General features: G+C 37.1%; 1 protein-coding gene across 1 annotated transcript in view; it reads left to right on the top strand.

Annotated features, from left to right (window-relative positions):
- Positions 1-11,316, top strand: part of Pigk (phosphatidylinositol glycan anchor biosynthesis class K) — a 129,653-nt gene extending 118,337 nt beyond the window's left edge. Inside the window, exon 11 of the mRNA XM_015490529.2 lies at positions 7,598-11,316. Coding sequence (XP_015346015.1) covers positions 7,598-7,714 — 117 coding nt within the window. The 3' untranslated portion in view covers positions 7,715-11,316. The remainder of the gene's footprint in view (positions 1-7,597) is intronic.
- The last annotated feature ends 12,490 nt before the right edge of the window (positions 11,317-23,806 follow it).

Genomic DNA, 23,806 nt, shown 5'->3' with positions numbered 1-23,806 from the left:
CTTCTTTGAATATTGTTATAGAAATACAGATCATATTTCATATTCAATTTGTATCTTGTTTTTATATCCTTATTACTATAGGATAAGCATCTCTCCAAGTCATTCAAATGGTTTGAAAACATTTTTATGATTGTTTGATATGTGGATATACAGTATTTCCCCTTTTATTTACAAAGGTTTTTTTCTGATTTTTGTGATGTAGATAAGACTGAGACAAAAGTATTCATGCCAAACCTTTATCAGCATTTCCAAGTTAGATCTAGGAGTGAGAAGAAATGAATATATTTTAAAGACCTCTGAGCATGCTAATAGATTACTTTTCTGAAAAGTTGGCCATCCTAATTAACATTTACTAGTTTAAAAAGAGGAAATACTTAACATATTTTGATTAAGAAACTTGAAGATTTTCAAATGTGAATTTGTCATTTGTAATTGTTATTTTGTGAAAATTTTCATTTCCCTGTTCCACTTATTAATAAATCCTATGTCTTGTTGACTTGGGGAAAATTCATTTATCTCCTTTCCTGTCACATTTTCCCATTTATTTGATATACACTTGTGAAATACAAATCTTTAAAAATTTGTTTTAAAAATCTCTTCATCTTTTATTTTTTTATTTTCACTCATTAGATTTAGGCTTATAAGTTTCTTTACTGTTCAGATTCTTCTACATTTTATCTCTTTTTATTTTCTGTATTTACATTTAATTCTAAATCATGTAAAGTGTATTTTGGTGTTTCTAGTGTTGAGTTAGGAAGAAAGCTGATTTTTTTTTTCAAATTCTTATTCATTGTTAGGGTACTGGAAAGAATAATATTCCCTTGCACACTCATTTGTGATAGCTCTTTTGTCATATATAAATTCTTGAATACTGGAGTAATTGCTGACTTTCTGTTCTGTTTTATTTATCTTTCTGTCCTTACATCAGAATCATATTATTGTTTATAGAGTAATATCTTTTTTGTTACTGTTTACTGTTTACCCTTTTCTATAGAAGAATATAGATTGTGTACTTGACATTTCATGTTAGAGGTATTCCCACTTGTTTTTTTTTTTTTTTCATTTCGTTTTGTCTTTTTTATTACTATTGTGAATGAAATTTTTTCCATTTCTGACTCTCTTTTTTTTAATTAATTTTTTATTTGTATATAACAGCAGAATGCATTACAATTCTTATTACCCATATAGAGCACAGTTTTTCATATCTCTGGTTGTATACAAAATATATTCACACGAATTTGTGTCTTCAAAATACATGTACTTTGGATAATAATGTCCATCATATTCTACCATCATTTCTAACCCCATGCCCCCTCCCTTCCTCTCCCACCCCTCTGCCCTATCTAGAGTTCGTCTATTCCTCCCATGCTCTACCTCCCTACCCCATTATGAATCAGCCTCCTTATATCAAAGAAAACATTCAGCATTTGGTTTTTGGGGATTGGCTAACTTCACTTAGCATTATCTTCTCTAACTCCATCCATTTACCTGCAAATACCATGATTTTATTCTCTTTTATTGCTGAGTAATATTCTATTGTGTATATGTGCCACATTTTTTTTATCCATTTATCTATTGAAGGACATCTAGGTTGGTTCCACAGTTTAGTTATAGTGAATTGTGCTGCTATAAACATTGATGTGGCTGTGTTCCTGTAGTATGCTGTTTTTAAGTCCTTTGGGCATTCTGACTCACTTTTATTCTATTAAGTGTTCAAACATTTATCTCAAATCTGAGTTCTCTAATTTATCCTTAGTAATTATGAGAGTTGTGTGTTGATATCTAATTATAATATCTGCAAATAATGAAAATTTACCTTTCCTTCCTGAGGGTTATATAGGATTGGCCAGAAATTCTAGAGTAATATGGCCAATAAATGTTAATAGTTAATGTGAAGGATGACCCCTCTGGAATGAAGGTCTTCAAGGATGAGGCAGAAGGGAAGGAGTGACCTTTCTAGGTGTTAGGGCTGACTTTGGGGAGAGTGGTTCTGGTTTGTAGCTTCTGCCTGGGGAAAGAGGAATCCTGGACAGGAGATGAGAGAGACCTTGCTTTTGAATCCTTCAGGGTGCCAATACCTTCCAGCATGTCAAAGCACCATATTTTGGGATATTTTGTTCTGAGCCCCAGCACCTGCCCCAACACTTTTTGTGGCCCATTTCTGTACCCACCTCAGTTCATTTAGTCAACTGGCATCTCTTAATGCCCATGCCCCAAATTCATCCTTAATTTCTCATCTCACATCTGCTCTATTTTTTGACTTATATATTTTAATGTATTTTTGTTTTGTGCATAATGACACATGACTATATTTTTTCACTGATTGGTGTATCAAAATAAAAAGAATTTCCTTTATAACATTTAAAAAATAGTTATTGCTGGGGCTGGGGTTGTGGCTCGGCAGTAGAGTGCTCACCTAGCACGTGCAAGGCACTGGGTTAGATCCTCAGCACAACGTAAAACTAAATAAATAAGATAAAGATATTGTGTCCAACTACAACTAAGAAAAAAATTATTATTGCTAATAGTGGATATTCTTGTCACAGAAAAGTTAAAATCATGGTTAAGGAAAACTCTAGTCAATCTTTATTAAACTTAAAGTCGTATTTGAAAACGTCATCCTTAATCAGAGATTAGATTAACTGCATCGAAGGTTTATCATGGATAAAGTGCATAAAGATCTTAGGAGATGTACATTTATCCATCAGGGGGCAACATCTGATTACCACTAATTGGTAATTTTAAAAGGAAAGGAGCTGGACTTCAGCTCTAGACTCTAGTCGGGAGAAGGAGGCTACAGTGAAGCTGGTTGAGTTAGTTTCAGATTTCCCCACTTCATTTCCTTGAGAGCAGCTTCTGGCATGGTGACAGCTGGAGTCTCTCCAGGAAGACTGTAAGGGTGAGTAGCATTGCAGATCCCCTTAGTGAGGAGAGTAGTAGAGAACATTCACAAAACTTAGCACAGCAGGTGTTTTGTATGGATGGCTTTGAGTCCAACAGTGATGAGTCAGGTACCTGTGGAAATACTTGGGTTGTGGACTTTAATGCTGATTTGGTAATGAGGCTAGAATTCTCACTGTAAGAAGTTCAGAAGGGATTATCTTGACGAACCTTTCTCATTCCAGTAAAGTTCCTGGTGGACAGGGCATCAATTACCTGCCTTTCATACTATTCTTATTTATACTGTTGTTGCAGAAAGCTACAAGAATGTATATGGGAACATTTTCTGTTTTATTATGATTTTAAGAATCAAGGTTTTGCCTTCCACATTGTCACCTCATTTGATATATGTCATAGCTCTTGATACATAACAAACCACTCTAAAACTTAGTGACTTAAAACATTTATTGAGCTCATGATTCTGGAGGTTGGAAATATAGGCTGAATATAGCTGGGCAATTGTTTGCTTTCTCTTGAGCCTGTGGTCAACTTTGGATTAGTTAGCAGGTCTTTCTGGGAGTTGTCTAGTTATTGGCCAGGAGGACCTCAGTTCTTCTCTACATGGTATCTTTTCTTCAGGAAGCTCAGGCTTTTTCTCATGGGAGGTCTGAGAAAGAGCAGAAGCAATAAAAGCCTCTTGAGGCTTTACTTGGAATGGACTGTTACTTGTGTTGCATTCTGTTGGCCAAAAGAAGTTACTATACCAGCTTATTCAAGGAGGTAGGGATGTAGATTCTTGATTTAAGCTTCTATGGAACCATGTTGGAAAGGTATAGACAGAGAGATGCATGGAGAATTAGGGACAAATTTTTCATCAGTCTAACACAATAGGGTAAATGAAAGACTCAGAGATGTTCTGGGAACATGTTCCTCCCTAGTCTGTGTGGATTTTAGTTTTGCTATTATAATACTGAATTTCCTTTTAATCTTAGCCTGTGTTTTTGTATCTTGTATTCTTTTTCTCTTTATAATATTATCTTGGTTTTGGTTGCTTGTGTATCATTATCTGAATCTGTGCCAGTGCAAATTTTCTCAAACATTATTTTGGTTCCTTATTAAATTATATTTGGAGACATTTCCTCTGCATCTTCAGGATATAATTTCTCCTTCATGTATAAGAGTATTTTTCCTCATAGAGCCTACCTTGGATTTTTGTTTTTCTTTGGGTGACGTTGGTATTTGCCAACAGTGTGTGGATGCTTCTCACTGTCCACTGAGATACAAATGTCTTCTCTAATCTGTGTTTGATAGGTTGTGATACTGTTCCCAGTAACTGGCAGGTAGTGATCAAATATGACTCTGCTGAACTAAAGTAGGATCAAATGCTGCCTTACCACTGTGTCTGATTCAGGGGCACTTTAAAAAAAGGTAAAATATTTCTTAACACACACTACTTACAAGGTTGTTCCTATATTTTCCCCTCTCTGCAGAGATTTTCATATGAACATTGAAACTTCTAGGATGCATTGAACCATTTTTAGTGCTTCTCCACCTCTGTCATGTTGTTTACTGGGAATTGTATTTAAATAGAAGTATAAAGAGGTGTGCCATGAGGAGGCTGGAATGAGTTCCACAACTTGGCTACATAGTAAACTAATCTATTTACTATATGGAAGGCTCCCAAACAGCAGGCAGAAAAAAGGAGTGAACTAAAGTCTCTTTCAGCAGCAGAATTATTATGTTTCTTTGAGTAAAGCAATAATTTGCATGGTATGTAGCAATTAGAAAACTAGGCCAACTATTAACTTGATTTTAGACCTGGCTTTTCAGACTTTCAGATAGTGAAACTATCAGGTTTCTCATTAAAGGTTAACTTTATTTTAGTAGGGTATATTACCAGGTTTTTCTGTGCCTTTGTACAAATTGTGAGAAGATGGGAGGGGCTCTACTGAGGGATTCTAAATGAGATGCCTTCCTAAACTGAGTCCAAAGTATATTCAACTAATGCATTTTCCATTGTTCTTCATCAAAAAGATGTAATGGAGATACAGCAATAAAAGAGATAACTATAAATAGTTTTTGAAAGACTAAGATTTGCTGCTTTGTTGGCATATATTGTTACAATGTGAGTAAATGTATCATTTTATTATAATTTTTGTAATTATATATATTTCTTAGTCCTCCATTATTACTTTCAGAGTTTGCTCTTGGAAACTTAGCTGTAGCACTTTGCTTTTTTCTGTGGGTCTCTCATGGACATCAGTGGTGTGGATGAGACACATGACTATCAAGGAGGTTGAAGGACCAGGAAGAGTGCGTCCACAATTCTCCAAACCAGTTTTGGAATAAAAGGTCAAAGTAGCTGTCGGAGCTTATTCTTGGGTCTTCAGAGAAATGACTACTTCCAATAATGCTGTTTTTCTTAGTCATCTTATTTCTGGCTGCTAAGTTTAAGATCTAGTGGTAAAATTACTAGGGAATCCATCTCGTTGGGAAGTAATAAGAGTTTCTATAACTGCAGAAGTACCATTTGCTGTTAACTACTTGATTATTACTTCTGTAATCTCATGATAGCTTAAATGGTGTTCATTTTTCTTTGAACATGACTTGTTTTAAACACCTCCTGAACTCTTAGCACTGAAGCTCTTTATTTTGGTTTATGAAACAATTGTCTATGGCCTGTTCTTCTCAGTTAAGAGTTTACCTTTAATATCAAATTTTGAGCATATTTATTTTAATTTTCCTATTATAGTAGTATGTGTGTGTGTGTGTGTGTGTGTGTGTGTGTGTTTTCAAAAGTCTTTTAAATCAGAACCTCCTAGTTAGGGGAAATAAGAACTTTGTCTCCCTACCTAGGTCAGTGCTCTTAAGCTGGGTTCCCAGGGAACATCTGCAGGTTGTTATATAAAGGTGGGCTTCCACTAATAATGTTTAGTGATAATCTTTTTCTAGTTTGTGGGAAAGTAATTTTTGTTTTTAAGCATTTTTAGTGCTTTCATGTGACTTATCAATTGTTTGATTAGTAGAAAATAAACAGGACAAAAACAGAGTAGTAAGCTGTATGGTTCACATACTTGTTTTTTCTTTGACACATGCTTCTGATATTTTTATTTACATTACCTATTTTTAATACAACTGTGCTTTACATTAATTACTCTAGGTTTTCTACTGAAATTAAGGTTTGCTACAGTGTTACGCAAAAAGCACGGTGACTTCCAGGCACTCTGCTATTTGAATGGTTTGAGAACTGCTGAATTTATTATTCTTTAAGATATCAGAGGGTATGAGATGGACATTATGTATGTGTATGATTGCGTGAGTGGTGCAACCTTGCATCATGTACAACCAGAGAAATGAAAAGTTGTGCTCTGTTTTGTGTACAATGAGTCAAAAATGCATTCTGCTGTAATGTGTAACTAAATAGAACAACAAACAAAAAAGATAGCAGAGGGTAAGAACTTTTATCATCATCCTTATCACACATATGACCATAAGCCATCGCAGACTTTTGAATGGAAAGTAACATGAGGAAAATTGGACTTAATGGATAATATTTTGGGGGAGTTTTCTGAAAGAAGTGGTAGAAGGTGAGAACAGGCAAAGGAATGAAGATAGAATATAACTATTGTAAACTATGTGTCAATTCAGTTCATATTAAGCATTTGATTAAAAACTCCTAAAACTCTAATATTATAATCCAAATTAAGATATTAAGGTGTTATTGGCTCCCTTGTTCGAGAAGTTAATTTTGAATTGATGAAAGTTGATTCTCATAACTAGTATAATCTTGACCAATAATTCAATAAGTAGACTCATTAAGAGATTTTTGTTACAAGTCTCCAATTATTGGGCCATAATTAGACTGTTGAAAAGTCAACTCAGTGGAGAAGACTGGTCCTTCCTTGCTGGGCAAAAAAAACATAGAAGACACCTGTCTGGGTATTGTGGGGTGGGGAATGGAGAAGGGCATGTAAAATGAATTCAGATGAATTTTGACCTTAGGTTGTATTGCATAGAGATAAACAATAAAGGCAACTGGAAGTAGGTAGCAGTAAAAGTCGATAGTTATGGATCAGTTACTATGAGAATTCAAAGAAAAATCTGGAGGAGTTGGCATTACTTGAAATAGTGAGTTTTGAAAGGGCATAACATTCTACATCAAGGGAGAAACATGATCAAAGACACTGGCCTCCAGACAAGTGATTGTTGAATATCTGAAGGAATGACTGAAGTTGGGTAGCATTTGTTCTTACACTGATTTATTCAGTATGACACACAAGTTCCTTTTGTGTGGCAGGCCCTGTGGTAGGTCAGTGCTGGGAATTTAACAAGGTGACCCTCATGGAACTATAGTCTAGGAGAAACAGATAAAACTGAAAAACTAATGAATATCTCAACTCAAAAGTGAGAAGGACTATAAGACTACTGAATAACTTTGGTGAGGAGAGTTGGTGAATTGGTTAATCAAGGAAAGCCCCATTGAGAAAATAGAATATAAGCTAAAACGGATCTTTGTTAGGAGCCAGTTTACCCTTTGGAATATTTACTTTGTTTGAAGTCTTTACCACTGTTGCTCTCCCAATAGATTTAATTTGATTAAACTTACTTCCCTTTAAAACATGGACAGTGAAATTTCTCTTTTCCATTAGTATTAGCTTTATCCATTGATGAATTATTTGCCTATTGTTAAATTGACAATGTTATCCTTCTTTTGCAGAAACCGAAGCTGAAAGACTGGCATCCTCCTGGGGGTTTTATTCTGGGATTATGGGCACTCATTATCATGGTTTTCTTCAAAACTTATGGAATCAAGCATATGAAATTCATTTTTTAAACTGAAGGACATATGAAGAAGAATATATTGAAAATTTCAACCTTGGATACAAATTTGTTATTATGTGTTTTTTAAAATACATTACTCTTGTGTAAATTGGAAAAAAGTATAAGAAAACTAAATGTAAATGAACTATTGACTTCATAACTTAAAAAATATTTGTAATGCAATTGCTTATTGGCCATAAATATATTTCATTTTTTTCATTTTGTGTATCATAGAAACAAATGGGACAAAGAGATCAGAGTAGATTGATTCTTTTTGAAAATAATAGTTTCCTCTAATCTTACCCTCTTTTCTTTTGGAAAAGAAAAAATTGTGAGACATTAAATTCTCAGTAAATGATGTAACTTCTGTTAATAATTTTGTGTATGTTCTACCAATTATGCATATATCTTTCCCAAAGTAGAGTTCATATAAAATATTCCATTTTATAACTTTTCATTTTATAGTATATTATCTACCTTTTCATCTTCCTTGGATATTCTTCAAGAATACATTGTGAATGACTGCATAATATCCCTTGTATGAGTTTATAACAATTTATTTAACAGTCTTCTGTTATTGGACCACTTACCTTAGGTAGTTTCCAGAGCTTTCCTTTGGTTTATTCTTAAATGTATTATTATTTTTTTATTAATTTATTTATTTTAATTAGGTATATATGACAGCAGAATGCATTTTGATTCATTGTACACAATTGCAGCACAACTTTGAATTTCTCTGGTTGTACACAATGTAGCGTCACACCATATGTGCAGTCATACTGTACCAAGGATAATGATGTCCATCTCATTCCACCATCTTTCATAACCCCCTCCGCGCCACCGGCACCCTGTATTATTATTTTGCCATCAGTTACTCCAGAAATTCTTCAGGTTTAATTATAAATAAAAAGAAAAATCAGCTCCTTTATCTATAATACTGACAATCTTAAGGACTTTTTTGCTGTCAGTAGTTGATCTGAGAAATTTTCAACCTTTGTAAATCACATACTGACTTCCCAAATAAATATACATTATTGTTTTTCATTTCTAAGCATATTGTGATTCTCTAGACTTGATCACCTCCTCTTCAAGTTTCTCCTTGAAAGAGAAGGTCAACAAGGACTTTATTTCATTTGGGTTAAGCTAAGTCTTGCCCACTGGCTAGATCTACCCTTTCCCTCAGGACAGTACCATAAAGTAGATGACTTTCATGGAAACATACACACTATGGTCCTTCTTATCTGACAGATATATCACCTCTCTCCTGGCCTTTGATAAGATGCAAGAGCTCTTGTCTCTATCACTGATTTTTAAGCCTACCAGTCATCTTCACGTTTTTCTTTATGACTGGAAATAGTATTGAGATTGTGCTTTGTGATTAATGCCAGACACTGATTTTTCTTTTCAAACTTTTGCATATGGGGTGGAAGGGAATGACTGAAAATTCGGTATTCATGTCCCAGGGAAACTTTTATGTGTTTTATCTGTTTTTGTTCAAGAATTTATGTGTTAATCTTTTTTCATTGCAAAGATGAGTTTTATAGTTACAAGTAAGATCAAGAAGACAAACTTCTTTCATAATAAAACCTCTTAATATTCCTAAGAATTCGTTTACCTTTTAACAGTTAAATATTGTACTTTAGTTACAAGCAGGATTGTTATATTTTCACAGGCAAAGGATAGTTAGGACAAATAATTTTGAGGTTTTTGCTGGCTGAGTTTATTTTAATTGATCTTTTTATTGGTACATTATATAAATGAAGAAGAAAAAATACATCTAATTTATATAAAGAAGGATCTTTTTGTACCTAGAAAGGAAGAAAAACAAATTTAAATCTGAATAACCTCATCTTAGTGGTGCAAGACAAAGTTTGAGCATATCACCCTCCAGACACACACACAAGGTCATAGGCATCATGGTGGGGTGGAGCTAGTTAGAGTGGTAAAGGAATTATGATTGTTCTTGAGCCAAAGTAATTTAGCCTGAATATAATGAAACATACCCTAATGGTACAGGCTGCTGGAAAGTAAAAAGATTCCTCTTCAGAGGCTATAGAAGGTGCCCTTCTTAGTTAAAACCAAACTGGGAAAAGTAATGCTGGATATAATATACAGGATTAATTTTGCCTAGACAGAGTTTCAAAGGGCAATTAAATTTTTCTCTTTCACTATTGAATTTTCAGAATATAGTTAAAGGAAAAAGCTTAAAATATGTTTAAGTTTAGCTCATAACCATAATATTTTTACATAAAGTATATTCTGCTTTTAATAATAAGCAAATCCTGTGCATATGTAAGTGAGTATACTTAGGAAATATTTTAAGTGCAATTAAATGGCTTAGAGTTTAAATGATAATATAAAAGCACATCCTTATATGTATTCTCCTTGAGCCACAAAGAGCTGAACAACAAAGAAGTGTTTTGTTTTTTTTCCCCCCCCTTTTCTCATATTGTTGTTGTGGTGATGATCAAATGAGATGATGTTATGACTAAAGATTTTGGAAAATTGTAAATATGTGGTGGTATTCTTATTTCTGCTTAGGAAGATATTAAGGCGGGAGTTAATGGTGACAGTGCCCCCCTGTTCTGTTCTACTTGTTTATCTTTTAAAGCTATTCAATGTGATTCTTGTTCTCCTTGCTATTCTCTTTCTCCTCCCCCACCATGTCCTTCAGGGAAAAAAGAAATATAGATAAATAGATCCCAGCAGACATGTCCTGACATTTCAGGGAGGGCCAGGGTATAATGATGCCATCCTGCAAAGGCAGCCTGTGTGAAAAAAAGAAACCAAATGATGTGAAGTTTAAAATTACAAAAGATATTTATATGCAGCTTATGAAAGGAAAGTGTAGTTTGAATGCAAAGCTGATTAAATTGGATCAAAAAATTGGAATTAAATACAAATATAATGCATGCATTTATGGTTTCAATTTTTATATTTTCTCAGCTAGTTGAAAGTGATGACTCCCATAGCAAGCATAACTCAGTTTGCTTCTGCTTACTGAGTATTTTCTACTATGGTATATGTTGATAACTTTTCTTCCATTATGTATGTTGTATAGCAGAGTTATAGTTACTGTGGGAATTATCATTTGAAACTTTGACTCATGTGTTTCTGGAATCTTTACAATGAATGTTGCATTAACATAGAACCTTTTTCAGTTGATTCTATCAAAATTAAGCCCATCTGTAGTAGATTGTTTGTACATGTGAAAGAAATATTTTATAAATATATCACAAGGGACGACTATAAAATAATGAGATCAGTATCCATTTTTGCTTTATGGTATCCAGCTTCATTACTTTATTGTTACGATTCAACCCAAAGACATTTACCATGAAGAAAGGGGTGTCAGGATTGCTGTTCTGTTGCTACCTGCCCAATTACACATGTACCTGCTGCTGAAATAGGAAAGTCTCAATTCATGGACAATACACCGTGATAGTGGTAACCAGGCTTTTTTTTTTTCCCCCTTTTGGTACAAAAAAAAAATTACTGTTTTGGAAATATGTTTTAAAATGTACATTTTTATTTAACTGTGTGGACTGTTAAAATTGGTATCAGTGAGGGTGTAACCAAGAAACTGGTTATTAAAAATTCATTTATTCCAAACACGGAAATGTGGTGCTGTCTTTCTTGTTTCACCTTTGCTGCTCACATTCTCAGAGACTTGTGAGGACTTTCAGCTTTGCCTCCGGTATACTAGTCCTATGGAGTCAGTCCACATTCACTTTTCCCTCTTCTGAGTGTGGAAGGGCCAATCTGACTGCTAGGATTTTACAGACAACACCATAAGCAAGAGAGGACACCCTCTTAAGGGTTATTAAATAAAGCCATACATGTGAGGCATGCCATACATGGCCTGCCTAGCTTATAGAAAAGAGTGTCAGTGTTTTGCTTTTTGCTGAGCGGGACTCTACCTATTCTGCTTCTAACATCCACTCAGCACAGGGGATGGTTGCTCCTAAAGAACATTTGCTTTGCTACTCTGGGACAGTTCTTTTCTCTTTTCAGCAGGTGTTTTTTTTTTTTTTAGTCATACATGACAGCAGAATGTATTTTGACATATAATACATATGGAATGTACATACATCAGTCATATTGTCTATTCTATTCTGCTGCCCTTCCTATCCTCCCTACTCCTCCCCTCCTCTCCCATCCTTTCTCTCTATCCAATCTAATGTGACACACTTTTTTTCTTTTTCTCATTACAACATCATATATGTATTCTGTATAACAATGAGGTTCTCCTTCCATCTTCCGTGCAACTCCCCTTCTCCCTTTTTTTCCCTCCCACCTCTCTTTCCTATTTAGAGGTAGTCTTCTTCTCATGCTCTTCCTCCCTATCCCATTTTGAGTCACCCCCCTTATATCAGAGAAGATATTCGGCATTTGTTTTTTAGGGATTGGCTAACTTCACTTAGCATAATCTGCTCTAATGCCATCCATTTGCCTGCAAATGCCATGATCTTGTTATTTTTTAGTGCTGAGTAATATTCCATTGTGTATAAATGCCACATTTTTTAATCCATTCATCTATTGAAGGACATCTAGGTTGGTTCCACATTCTAGCTATTGTGAATTGTGCTGCTGTAAACATGGATGTGGCTGTGTCCCTGTAGTATGCTCTTTTTAGGTCTTTTGGGTATAGTCCAAGAAGGGGAATAGCTGGGTCCGATGGTGGTTCCATTCCCAGCTTTCCAAGGAATCTCCATACTGCTTTCCAAATTGGCTGCACCGATTTGCAATCCCACCAGCAATGTATGAGTGTACCTTTTTCCCGCATCCTCGCCAGCACTTATTGTTGTTTGACTTCATAATGGCTACCATTCTTATTGGAGTGAGATGGTATCTTAGAGTAGTTTTAATTTGCATTTCTCTGATTGCTAGAGATGGTGAGCATTTTTTCATGTATTTGTTGATTGATTGTATATCCTCTTCTGAGAAGTTTCTGTTCAAGTCCTTGGCCCATTTGTTGATTGGGTTATTTGCTTTTTTGTTGTTTAGCTTTTTGAGTTCTTTGTATACTCTAGAGATTAGAGCTCTATCTGATGTTTGAGGGGTCAGCAAGTGTTTTTGTTAACAGTTTCTTTCCACATTCTTTTAACACTATCCAACAATTTCAATCTACTGACTTTGTTACTTCTCTTTATTTGGGGGGTTTGTGCCCCCCCACCTCGATTTTAGGTAGCAGAGCTTTTCCTCAACCTTCCCTGAACCTTAGTTTTCTAGTGTCTTCTGTCTCCATGGCCTGTCCACTCTGTTGTAAACACACATTTCGTGTGATTTAATGGACGATCTGTCTTCATTCCAGGTCCCAGATGCTTGGATAATTCCTTAGCTTTTCCTCCTTTATTTTTTCTATTTTCTACTCCAAATCCTCTCTGAGTGACCAGAGATTGTGAAGATAGGTGTCCCATGTAATGCCCACTAAAGGGCAGTAGTGGATGTTGAAACATGAATAAAATGACGTATTTGGTAGTTGTCAGTTAGTTTGTCTCAAGCATCTCAGTGTTGGCTCTCTGGGCTCATCTAAAAAGTGGCAAGGATGGAGAGTATGAATGGACTTTACAACACTGACTTCTTGCTAACACTGATTTGGCTAATGCTAAATGCAGACCTATATTGAAACTCAGGTACCAGTTGGTTAGTGCATCCATTCTCCAGGTGCTCAAACTAGTAGCAGGTTGATTATGTCCAGTCCCTTTCATCATAGAATAGGCAGAAATCCATGCTCACTGGAATAGACATTCTGAGTGTGGATTTGCATTCCCTGCTTTCCAGCTTCTATCAGCCTCTGTGGATTCAGACCCTGCCATCATGGCACTCTGCTGAGCACTGGATCTGAACAAGGAAGTCATTTCACAGTGCAGGAAGTACAGCAATAAATGTGTGGCCACAAAATTAACTGGACTTACCATATGCCTCCAAACCCAGAAAGTGGCTGGCCTAATTGAAGATAGAATGGTTTATTGAAGACTCAGTATGTTACCAGTTGGGATACAACACTCTGAAAGGAGAGGATTGTTTTACTGGGTGCAGTATGAACTTTGTATCCCCCAAATGCATAGATCTGTGAACAAGGAGTAGAAATGAGAGTGGGTTCTCCAATAATTCATTCATAGAATGTTTGCTTCTTCTACCTGACAACTTTGAGCTTTGCTGATTTGGAAATCAGTCCCCTCTTTGCCTCCTACCCAGGGGGAATACCTTCATCAGGAGTCACAGCAACATCTTGGAATTTGAAGAGAAGATTGCCACCTGGTCATTTTGAGTTTTATTTTTTTTTAAACCACTAACCTACAGGCCCACAATAAGGTGTTACTATATTGGCTGGAGTGATCGATTTCAGCAACCAAAGGAAATTGATTAACTGCTCTACACTGGGGACAAGGAGGATTATGTATCTTCCAGGAGATTCTCTGGAGTACCCCTTAGCAATTCCATGACTGATGGTAAAGGTTAATGAAAGACTATAATAACCAAAAAAAGGTAAGACCATGGAGGTTTCACTCTTTGGAGTGAAGATTTGATTCTCTCTACCAGAGAAAGAAACTGACCACTGAGCCTCTGGCTGAGGGCAAGAAAAATTTGAGCCAGCTGCTGAAGCAAGAATCAGAGTAGCTTTGTGTATTTTATCTTTGTTCTGTGTTGATGTGTGTATGCCATTATTTTCCTGTCTCTCTTTTTCACTTTTATTTTTATGCAAGTTAGTGGTGTTTAAAACTACCATATAATCTTTAGGTAAGAAAATATTCAGTGCAATTATGATGGAATTTGAAGGGTGATTAATACAGCCAGTAATGGATTCAGTGACAGTTTGGACTGTGCACCTCTTTATTTTGGTGGTGCTGGGGATTGAACCCAAGGCCTTGTGCATGCAAGGCAAGCACTCTATCAACTAAGCTATATCCCTAGCCCTTCTATGTCTTCTATTTTGTTGGTCTACCTCTGTTTTGGTGCCAATACCATGCTGTTTTTGTTACTATCGCTCGTATTATAATTTAAGGTCTGGTATTGGGTTGCTTCCTGCTTCATTTTTCTTGCTAAGGATTGCTTTGGCTATTCTGGGTCTCTAATTTTTCCAAATAAATTTCATGATTGCTTTTTCTATTTCTATGAATAACATCTTTGGAATATTAATGGGAATTGCATTAAATCTGTATAACACTTTTGGAAGTATGGCCATTTTGATAATATTAATTCTGTCTATCCAAGAAATGAGAGATCTTTCCATCTTCTACGGTCTTCTTCAATTTCTTTCTTTAGTGTCCTATAGTCTTCCTTGTAGAGGTCTTTCACCTCTTTTGTTAGATTGATTACCAGGTGTGGTTTTTGTTGTTGTTGAGGCTATTATTATTATTGAGATAGCCTTCTAATTTCTCTTTCAGCAGATTCATCATTGGCATATAGGAATGCAATTGATTTATGGGTGTTAATTTTATATCCCATTACTTTGCTGAGTTCATTTACGAGTTCTAGAAGTTTTCTGGTGGAGTTTTGGGTCTTCTAAATATAGGATCATGTCATCTGCAAATAGGGCTAGTTTGAGCTCTTCTTTTCCTATTTGAATCCTTTCAGTGTCTATCTTTTTGCTTTATTGCTCTGGCTAGAGTTTTACTTCTATGTTGAATAGAAGTGGTGAAAGAGGGCATCCCTGTCTTGTTCCAGTTTTTGGAGGGAATGCTTTCAGGTTTTCTGCATTTAGAATGATGATGGCCTTGGGTTTAGTGTATATAGCTTTTATAGTGTTGGATCCTCTCGTGAATTCTGAAGGCATCAAGATGAAAATAGCACCACCCTTGGATATCACAAGATGTTGGAGCTGACTGAGGGAGTGCTCAGACCTGTGGATAGGTGGAAGCCACTAGCAAGGGGCTCATCAACCACCTTCAAAACCCTGGGTCCTTCCAGCTCTGGACAGTGCCTCCTTTCCCTTTCTGTGAGTACAAGGAAATGGAATGATTCAGACAGCAGGAGAATATCTCTCAAAAGAGAAAAAACATGCTAGGGCAGATAGGAGTAGGAGATACTCTAGTTCAGTAAGCTATAGAAGTGTTTAAGTTGAAGGCAGCAGAATAATATGAGACGAAGAGCCCGAGCTTTGCATTCTGTGGTCAGACTGATAAATGCACACCACATAGACACAGAATGATTAAAATGACAAATAAGGAAATATATTTTAAAACCAAAGGTTGGGGAGAGAAATGAGGCTGAAATAAGAATAACCAAATGAAAGGAATAAATATAACACTTTCAACAGGTTAAAAGAACAAAACCAGAAACTCAGAAATTAGAGCTTAACTCGTAAAAAATGTGATGAAAGAATTTTAAAACTTAGATGTTGAAGTCAGAAGCTTACAGTCTCAAAGATATGGTTGTGAATAAAGCTAAAACAAAAAAGGAAACAAAAATCTTTTAAAGTGAAAAACAATAGAGGGAAAAATTAAATGAAATATTAAAAAAAAGCCAGGTAGCTGAAACATTTTAAAGGATGATTTAAAATAAGATAAAATTAGTCAAAGGACTATAACATTCTCTAACTGGTAAGCACTTAGAGAACAAAACAAATAAAATATAGAAAAAGATAGGAGATGAATAATTTAAAATGTGAGAAGAGCAAAAATTTCTTTATCAAAACAAAAAAGCAAATTATCTGCCTTTTAAAGACATCTGACTTCTGTTATAATTATTCTTCAGATACTAATGTAGCCATGGATTCTAGTAGCTTACCTCTGTACCTTGGATCCCTATGGTCAGGATCTTTGCAAAGCATCCTCTGGATTCCTTTAAGCCAAAGCCATAATGGCAAAGCAGTTCAGAATGTTAGGCTGCTTCTAATCCCTCTTCTTCACAGGCTCCAGTCTCCTGTGTCTGTGTGGTTTTTTATTCACTACCTGGAGGAGCTGGGTGTGGGAGCAGGCTGGAGTGATACCTGCCCTCTTGGGGCTGGCACTGTTTTCTGCCTAGGCTCCACACAATGTCCTGTCTACAGGCTCCTCAGCACTTGTGCAAGCCCAGGAGAGGTACTCCAGATATATCCTACCTCTGTAGCTCTTTGGGCTGACATTCTTAAGGACCTTCTCCCCACCCAACCCACAACCTGGTGCTACAACTCAGACAATCATATTGTTTTGTAATAATTCTGGCACCCGGAAAAAGCAAGTTGATGTTTTTCAACTGATTTGCCTACTACCCAGAGTCAGAAATACACTTCACATTGTGACTCTACATGTATATGCAGATATCTATAAGACCAGAAAAGAAATTTTACAAAATAAGACCTCTTTAATATCATGTGATCTATTATTGCCTGTTCTTCTACATTTCTATATCATCAAATTGTCTACAATGGGAACTTGATCAATGGTTTTCAAAAATATTTTGCTTCCATTAAAAGAAAAAACTACATTTTACATTGTGTCCAATGCACACATATACGTATATGTCTAGAAAATTAAAAGAAACTTGTAAAACAATGCTGACTGTTCATATAGTACCCCTTTTAATTTTCTATTATGTTGTTATAGTTTTGCTTATGGATTCCCAACAATATGTGACTATACTCACATCTTTCTGCTTCCTGTCATGCCAGCTCAATGACGGCAAGGAGAACCACAGCCAAGGAAAGATCCCTGAACCCTTTACTCTGTCTTGGGAGGCAAGTTATGCCAAAAGGGTTAAGCTAACCAAGGTCTACTCCTGGAGTTGTGTGTGGAGCAAATACCCCATCGAGGTTTTCCAAAGAAAATTTGGGGAACTGTGACATGGAGAGTGGGAAAATGAAAGCCGGCTGCCAATACCAAGGGTTCACTCCACGAAGCCTTACAGGCACTGTGACAATGGGGAAAATGTTCTCACAGGGAAGGCTTGCCACTTGGGGGACTCGGAAAGAGACCACGCTCTAGATGGAAGGAGGAGCATGAGTGAAGTCTAGAGCCACCCCTGTTGCCAGGTGTAGCTGGAGCTTCAGGACATACTCAGGCACCGTGAGGCATGAGACTTGAGCTAAGGCAGATTGTGGGTTCTGAATTCCAGGCCGTGGAACAAGGACTAAATTTAGCAGCTAGTCAGAATTCAGAGAAAGTAAAGGAAAATAGGCATTTCAGGAGACGGAAGGGCAGAATGATGGAAGAAAAGCAGTCCAGGAAGGTCACAGTAGTCCAGGCAAGAGTGGGTTGAGAGCCTGACCAAGTGCCAGGGAGTGTGGAGAGAAGAGGGGAATTGGTTCAAAAGTTCTGCACTTCTCTATCTTATAAGCCCAGGAAACTTCCCAGTCTGTGTGCAGAGGAAGAAGGGATCCTTAAATCTTCACTGGTTTCAAACAAAGAGTAAATGATTCCTGAAAACTTTGCTTTCTAAAAAGGAAGAAATCATTTATTTGAAAATCAAGTAAACTCCTGTTTATGTAACTCAAAAAAATCCAAACCATTCAATGATTGAATTACTTTCTAACAAATGAGACCAAGGACATTTGAACTCACCACACAGGCTGCACAGGTCTGCCTAGATCCTTCGGGTCTGAATTTGTCAAATCCTGTAGGATATTGATTCCAATGGTGTTGAATTAGCACTCCCATATGTGCGTCCTTGAGAAAAATTGTTTCTGTCCTTCTGCATCCTTTTGCCAAGGACTTGATAGAAGTTCTGTGATAGGTGCTGGAGATGTGGAGATGAATCCCAGCTGGACATGAACCCAAGGAGGCCCTGGTATAATGTGGGAAGTTAGACTTTTAATAAGTGCAGTGAGACATCTGTACAGATGTGATATGCAGAGAGGTTCACTGTACAAGGGGAGAACAGGAAATGCTTCATCAGAGGCAACCTTCATATGGCGTCTTAACAGACAAGTAGCCACAGAAGGTGGATAGGAAGAGGGAAAGCCACTGAGAAGTACTTATCTGGGAGATAAATATCTAAACATGGGGACTTTGACCTTGAGGATGTCTACAGAAATAAGTTCCTGGATCTCCAAGTTCCTGGATCCAGGCAATTGGTTCTGTCTCTGCCTATGCTGGGATTGTCTGGTGAAAGCCAATATACCAATTTATAGTTTACATGAACCTTTCATTTATTCTTATTTATTCTTAATACAATGTTGAACAATAGAAATGATAGGAAATCTTCTCTGGTTTCAGAGGAGACACATAAGCAGGAGCTGGGCTTCTGAGATGTGCTGGCTCATGGTTCTTCTGTTCCATTAGTGTCTACAGCTAACAGCTACCCTTCTCTGTGCTTGCAGTGACTTTGCTTTTAGATTTCAATTGGACTGAGAAACTGGGGTGCTCTTAAGAGTCCTTGGCTTGGCCTTTTCTTCCATGTGCTAGAATCAACCCAACAGTTTTTATATCTGCTTAATGAAGAAGCTCATTATGGGAAATCAGAATGAAGTACAAACACACACACACACACACACACACACACACATACTCACACACTCGCACACTCACACACACACAGTTAGCCAGGGTTGATGGCTAATATATAGGGAAAGACATGTACTATTAAGGACATATGTTTATCATTATTAAAATAAGTCAAACAAGATTTGTTTCTCTGTGCATTGAGTCACAGTTATATTGAGACCAAGGGATGATCTTGTAGAAATTGAAACAGTGATACTTAATATCATTTTGATGCCTTTATTTAAAAAAAAGTCTTAGCAGAAATTTTTTTTAATATTTCTAGAATCCCATGAAGTATTGCTTTATTCTGTGACTTCCATGCTTAACAGAACTTCAGTGATAAACTGCTAACATCAACAAGTCCACACCCCTCAAAGTAGGATTCACGTTCTGCAATGATTTCACCATAGGTTCTTGTTTCTAGTTTTATTTTCAAGGTCTCTTTTTCATCTCAAGTAGTTTTCTTCCTCTTTGTCCTTCCCACTTCTCTCTACTTACCTTCAGCAATGGTCCTACCTTCTCAATAAAACTTAGAGCTTTTGACATTACTATCTATGCCAAAAATAGTTGGTAGAAATCTAAAGACTCCTGAAAACTAAAACCCTGACTTGATATATTTGTGGGTACAAATCCCCTGCCAGTGAAATGTCTATGGTCTTCTCTTCTCTTCTCTCACCCTGTAAATGAGCCTAGCTGGAGAAGCTTCCCCTTCTAGGCTTCTTGTTGGGTTCAAAAGGATAGCTCTAGTCTAATGGAGAGGCTGTTGGTTGGTGCTGAGAGCCATAGCCAAGTAGGAATGACGCATGGCATTTTTGGTTGAAAGGTGACACCAGCAAGCCATTGAGATGATAATGATTATGTTAAGATGTACATTCAATTGGAGATTAGACCCCTGCTGTCCGCCTTGGCCTGCTACTTTGGAGCTCTTGCGAGACTCCCGGAGAGTTCCCATTGGTTGGGGAAGTGTGGTAGGAGGAAATTACGAAGGAGGGATTTCCTGTTGGTGTAGTGTGTCCCATGAGAAGGCCGCGTGCGTGGCATTCGTGGGAGATTTTGGAAATAAAGTTTGTTCCTGCTTGAGTGGCTCGTGATTTTGTGGCCAGCCAGACTGCGGCATTTGGCGACCCGTGCGGGGAACCCCTGAAGCTCGGAGGTAAGTGAAATTGCTCGCCCCTGAGGGAAGGTGAGAGAATGGGTGACCATTTCAAAAAATAATTTGTTCTTGTTTTGATTTGTTTTGTTTTTGTTTCAAGCTGCCTATCCCTAGAACTTTCTCAGGCAAACTGGGAAAAATGGTTGGCTCAAGGTTTGAAGTTGTTAGGCCCTGAGGAAGAGATAGAGATAGACCATGAAAATACATTTCAAGAAAATAGGAAAATTGATACAAGGATTTTTCGTTCCGTTTTTGTTTCATTCTGTTTCGGTTTTGTTTTGTGTTATCTTGTTGGGTTGCGTTATGTTTATAGTAGATTAGAAATTAGTAAAAAACAAACTGAAAGAGTGTTAAGTAAATTGTTAGAGGTTCAGACCATGGAGAAAGGCATTTTAGATCAAGTAAAAGAGAAGGTCTCTCGAGATAGACAGAGGAAGAAAATTTAAAGGAGGAAGAACTATCAGGGAAACAGTTATAACAGGAGGCTGCTACTAACACCTTTCTATCACCAGAGGGTGTAAGTGTCCAACCAACAGCTCCACCTATAGAGACAACATATACTGGGGAGTCCCCAACCCCCGTAGTTGATAGATGGGATCCTGAGACAGGACCTCAAAGATTAGCATGCCCTGTACTTGAGCAGGCAGGAGGGCAGTGAATTCACAGTGCTCTAGATTTCAAAACAGTGAAGTAGTTAAAGGAGTCTGTAACAACCTATGGTCCCCAAGCACCCTTCACTGTAAGCATGGTCGAATCCATTACCAACTTGGACATGACGCCAGCAGATTGGGCTAGCATGTGTAAATCTGTGCTAAATGGAGGACAATATTTGTTATGGAAGGTTGCCAATGAGGAATTTTGCACGGAGACAGCTAGGCGAAATGCAGCAGCCAGTTACCCTCAAAGAAATCTAGATATGTTGTTAGGAAAAGGACCTTATGAGGGTCAACGACAACAAATTGAATATGATCCTGCTATATATGCACAAATTGCTGCAGATGCAGTTAGGGCATGGAAGACTTTACAAGGACATGGAGATTTACAAGGTCAATTATCTAAGGTAATACAAGGAGCTAATGAACCTTATGCTGAATTTGTAGATAGGCTTATTCAAACAGCTGCCAGAGTTTTGGGGGATACAGAACAAGCAATGCCATTAATTAAACAACTGGCTTATGAGCAAGTGAATCGTTGCTGCAGAGAGGTCATTAGACCATGGAAACATAAAGATTTAAACACATATATTAAATTATGTAGAGACATTAATGAACAAGGGCAAGTCTTGGCAGCTGCAGTACAACAGGCTTTAGATGCCAGGCCAAGAACATGCTACAATTGTGAACAAACAGGACATTTTAAAAGGAATTGCCCCATAGGAGGAGGGTTTAACAAAACTAGCTATCAAAGGAGTAGAATACCAGGTATTTGCCCACGATGCCGTAAAGGGAGATATTGGGCTAATGAATGCCATTCTCAAACCACCAGAGGGTACTCCGTTATCAAAAAACAGAGAAGGACCAGGTGTTTACCCACGATATCGTGGAGAAAAGCATCAGGCTCCATTGCCAAAAAACGGACTGGGGGGCCCAATGCTCTGGGGCCTACAACCACAAATATACGGGGCAATGGAGGAACCCAGCAACACCATCAGGGTAGTGCCCAGGACACATTATCCATTAAATCCCTCATCAGATAAACCAGAGGGAGCGCAGGGTTGGACATCTGCGCCTCTGCCAGAGCAGTACTAACTCCAGAGATGGGAGTTCAAATCATTCCCACAGGAGTAAAAGGACCTCTTCCCCAAGGAACAGTAGGCTTATTATTGGGACGCAGTTCTTCTACACTAAAAGGACTTATGATAAGTCCTGGGGTAATTGATCCCGATTATGTAGGTGAAATAAAAGGTATAGTTAGTTCTCCAAAGGGTATATCAGTAATTTCACCAGGAGATAGAATAGCACAGTTATTAATAATACCCAGCCTACATGATAAATTTTCCAGTAGTAGTATAGAAAGAGGTTCCAGGGGATTAGGCTCTACAGGTGTAGATTGGGCTATGCTGTCTTTAAATTTAGATTCTCGCCCCATACTAAAACTAAATATTCAAGGACATGAATTTAATGGGCTACTTGATACAGGTGCAGACCTTAGCATCATCTCTCGTCAAGAACGGCCAAAACATTGGCTGTTACAACAAGCCACTCACTCGCTTCGAGGCCTAGGAGTGGCAAATAATCCCCATAAAAGTGCAATGGTATTAGATTGGAAGGGTCCTGAAGAATGTGAAGGAACTATACAGCCCTATGTATTGGATCATCTTCCTATAAATTTATGGGGAATGGATGTCCTAGATCAATTAGGTTTCACATTAACAAATAACACCAATCCAAATGCGCCCACTATTAGGGCTAGACAAGGTTTCAGGAAAAAAAAAAAGATTAGGAGAACAAGAACAAGGTATAGCAGCAACAATTCAAATAGATCAAGGAATAAATAGACATGGATTGGGTTTTCAGAAGGGGTCACTGAGGCAATAAAAATTACTTGGAAATCGGAAAGACCAGTATGGGTTCCTCAGTGGCCCCAGACTATAGAAAAGATACAAACAGCCCATGACCTGGTAAAACAACAATTAGCGGAGGGACATATACAACCTTCCGTATCTCCCTATAATACTCCCATTTTTGTCATTAAAAAGAAATCTGGTAAATGGAGATTATTGCAAGATTTAAGAGCCATTAATAATGAGATGGTTATTATGGGACCTGCTCAATCAGGGATTCCTCAATTGTCTGCTTTGCCAAAAACCTGGTATGTTTTAGCTATAGATATTAAAGATTGTTTTTTTTTCATTTCTAATTCATCCTGAGGATAGTCCACATTTGCATTTACTGTCCCTGTGCTGAATCATGAAGGTCCCCATCAGAGATATGAATGGAAAGTACTCCTTCAAGAGATGGCTAACAGTCCAACTATGTGTCAAATTTATGTTAACAAAGTAATCCAGCCACTTAGAAATCAAAATCCTGAACTACAAATATTTCACTATATGGATGATGTATTATTAGCACATAAAGATAAAAACACATTGCTAGAATGTTATGCCACACTTACAAACTTATTAAAAAATTATAATCTAGAGATAGAAATAGATAAAGTACAATTAAATTTTCAAATTAATTATTCAGGAGTTCTATTATACTCAACCAGGGTCCGTCCACCAAAAATTCAAATACAAGTAGATCAACTCAAATCACTTAACGGCTTTCAAAAGTTATTAGGAGACATAAATTGGATAAGGACTTATCTAGGCATAACAACAAGACAGTTGGGACCTTTATTTGATATCCTAAAAGGTCCATCAGATCCAAATTCACCCCGCATGTTAACGCCTGAAGCAAGAACTCAAGAGCTTCACCAAGTGCCAGCTTAGTTTCCTTTTTAGACTGATGACAGGTCAGAGTGATGATGTAGATAGCTAATGTTCGTATTTCAGCAGCAAGTTTCCAAAAGTCTTCTCCTGCATCCCTGTAAAAAAAAAAAAAAA

The sequence above is a fragment of the Marmota marmota genome, unplaced genomic scaffold (genome assembly GCF_001458135.2).
Source record: "Marmota marmota marmota unplaced genomic scaffold, marMar, whole genome shotgun sequence".
Taxonomy (NCBI): Eukaryota; Metazoa; Chordata; class Mammalia; order Rodentia; family Sciuridae; genus Marmota; species Marmota marmota.
Note: the sequence above shows the minus strand (reverse complement) of the source record. Positions and strands in the feature narration are given on the sequence as shown.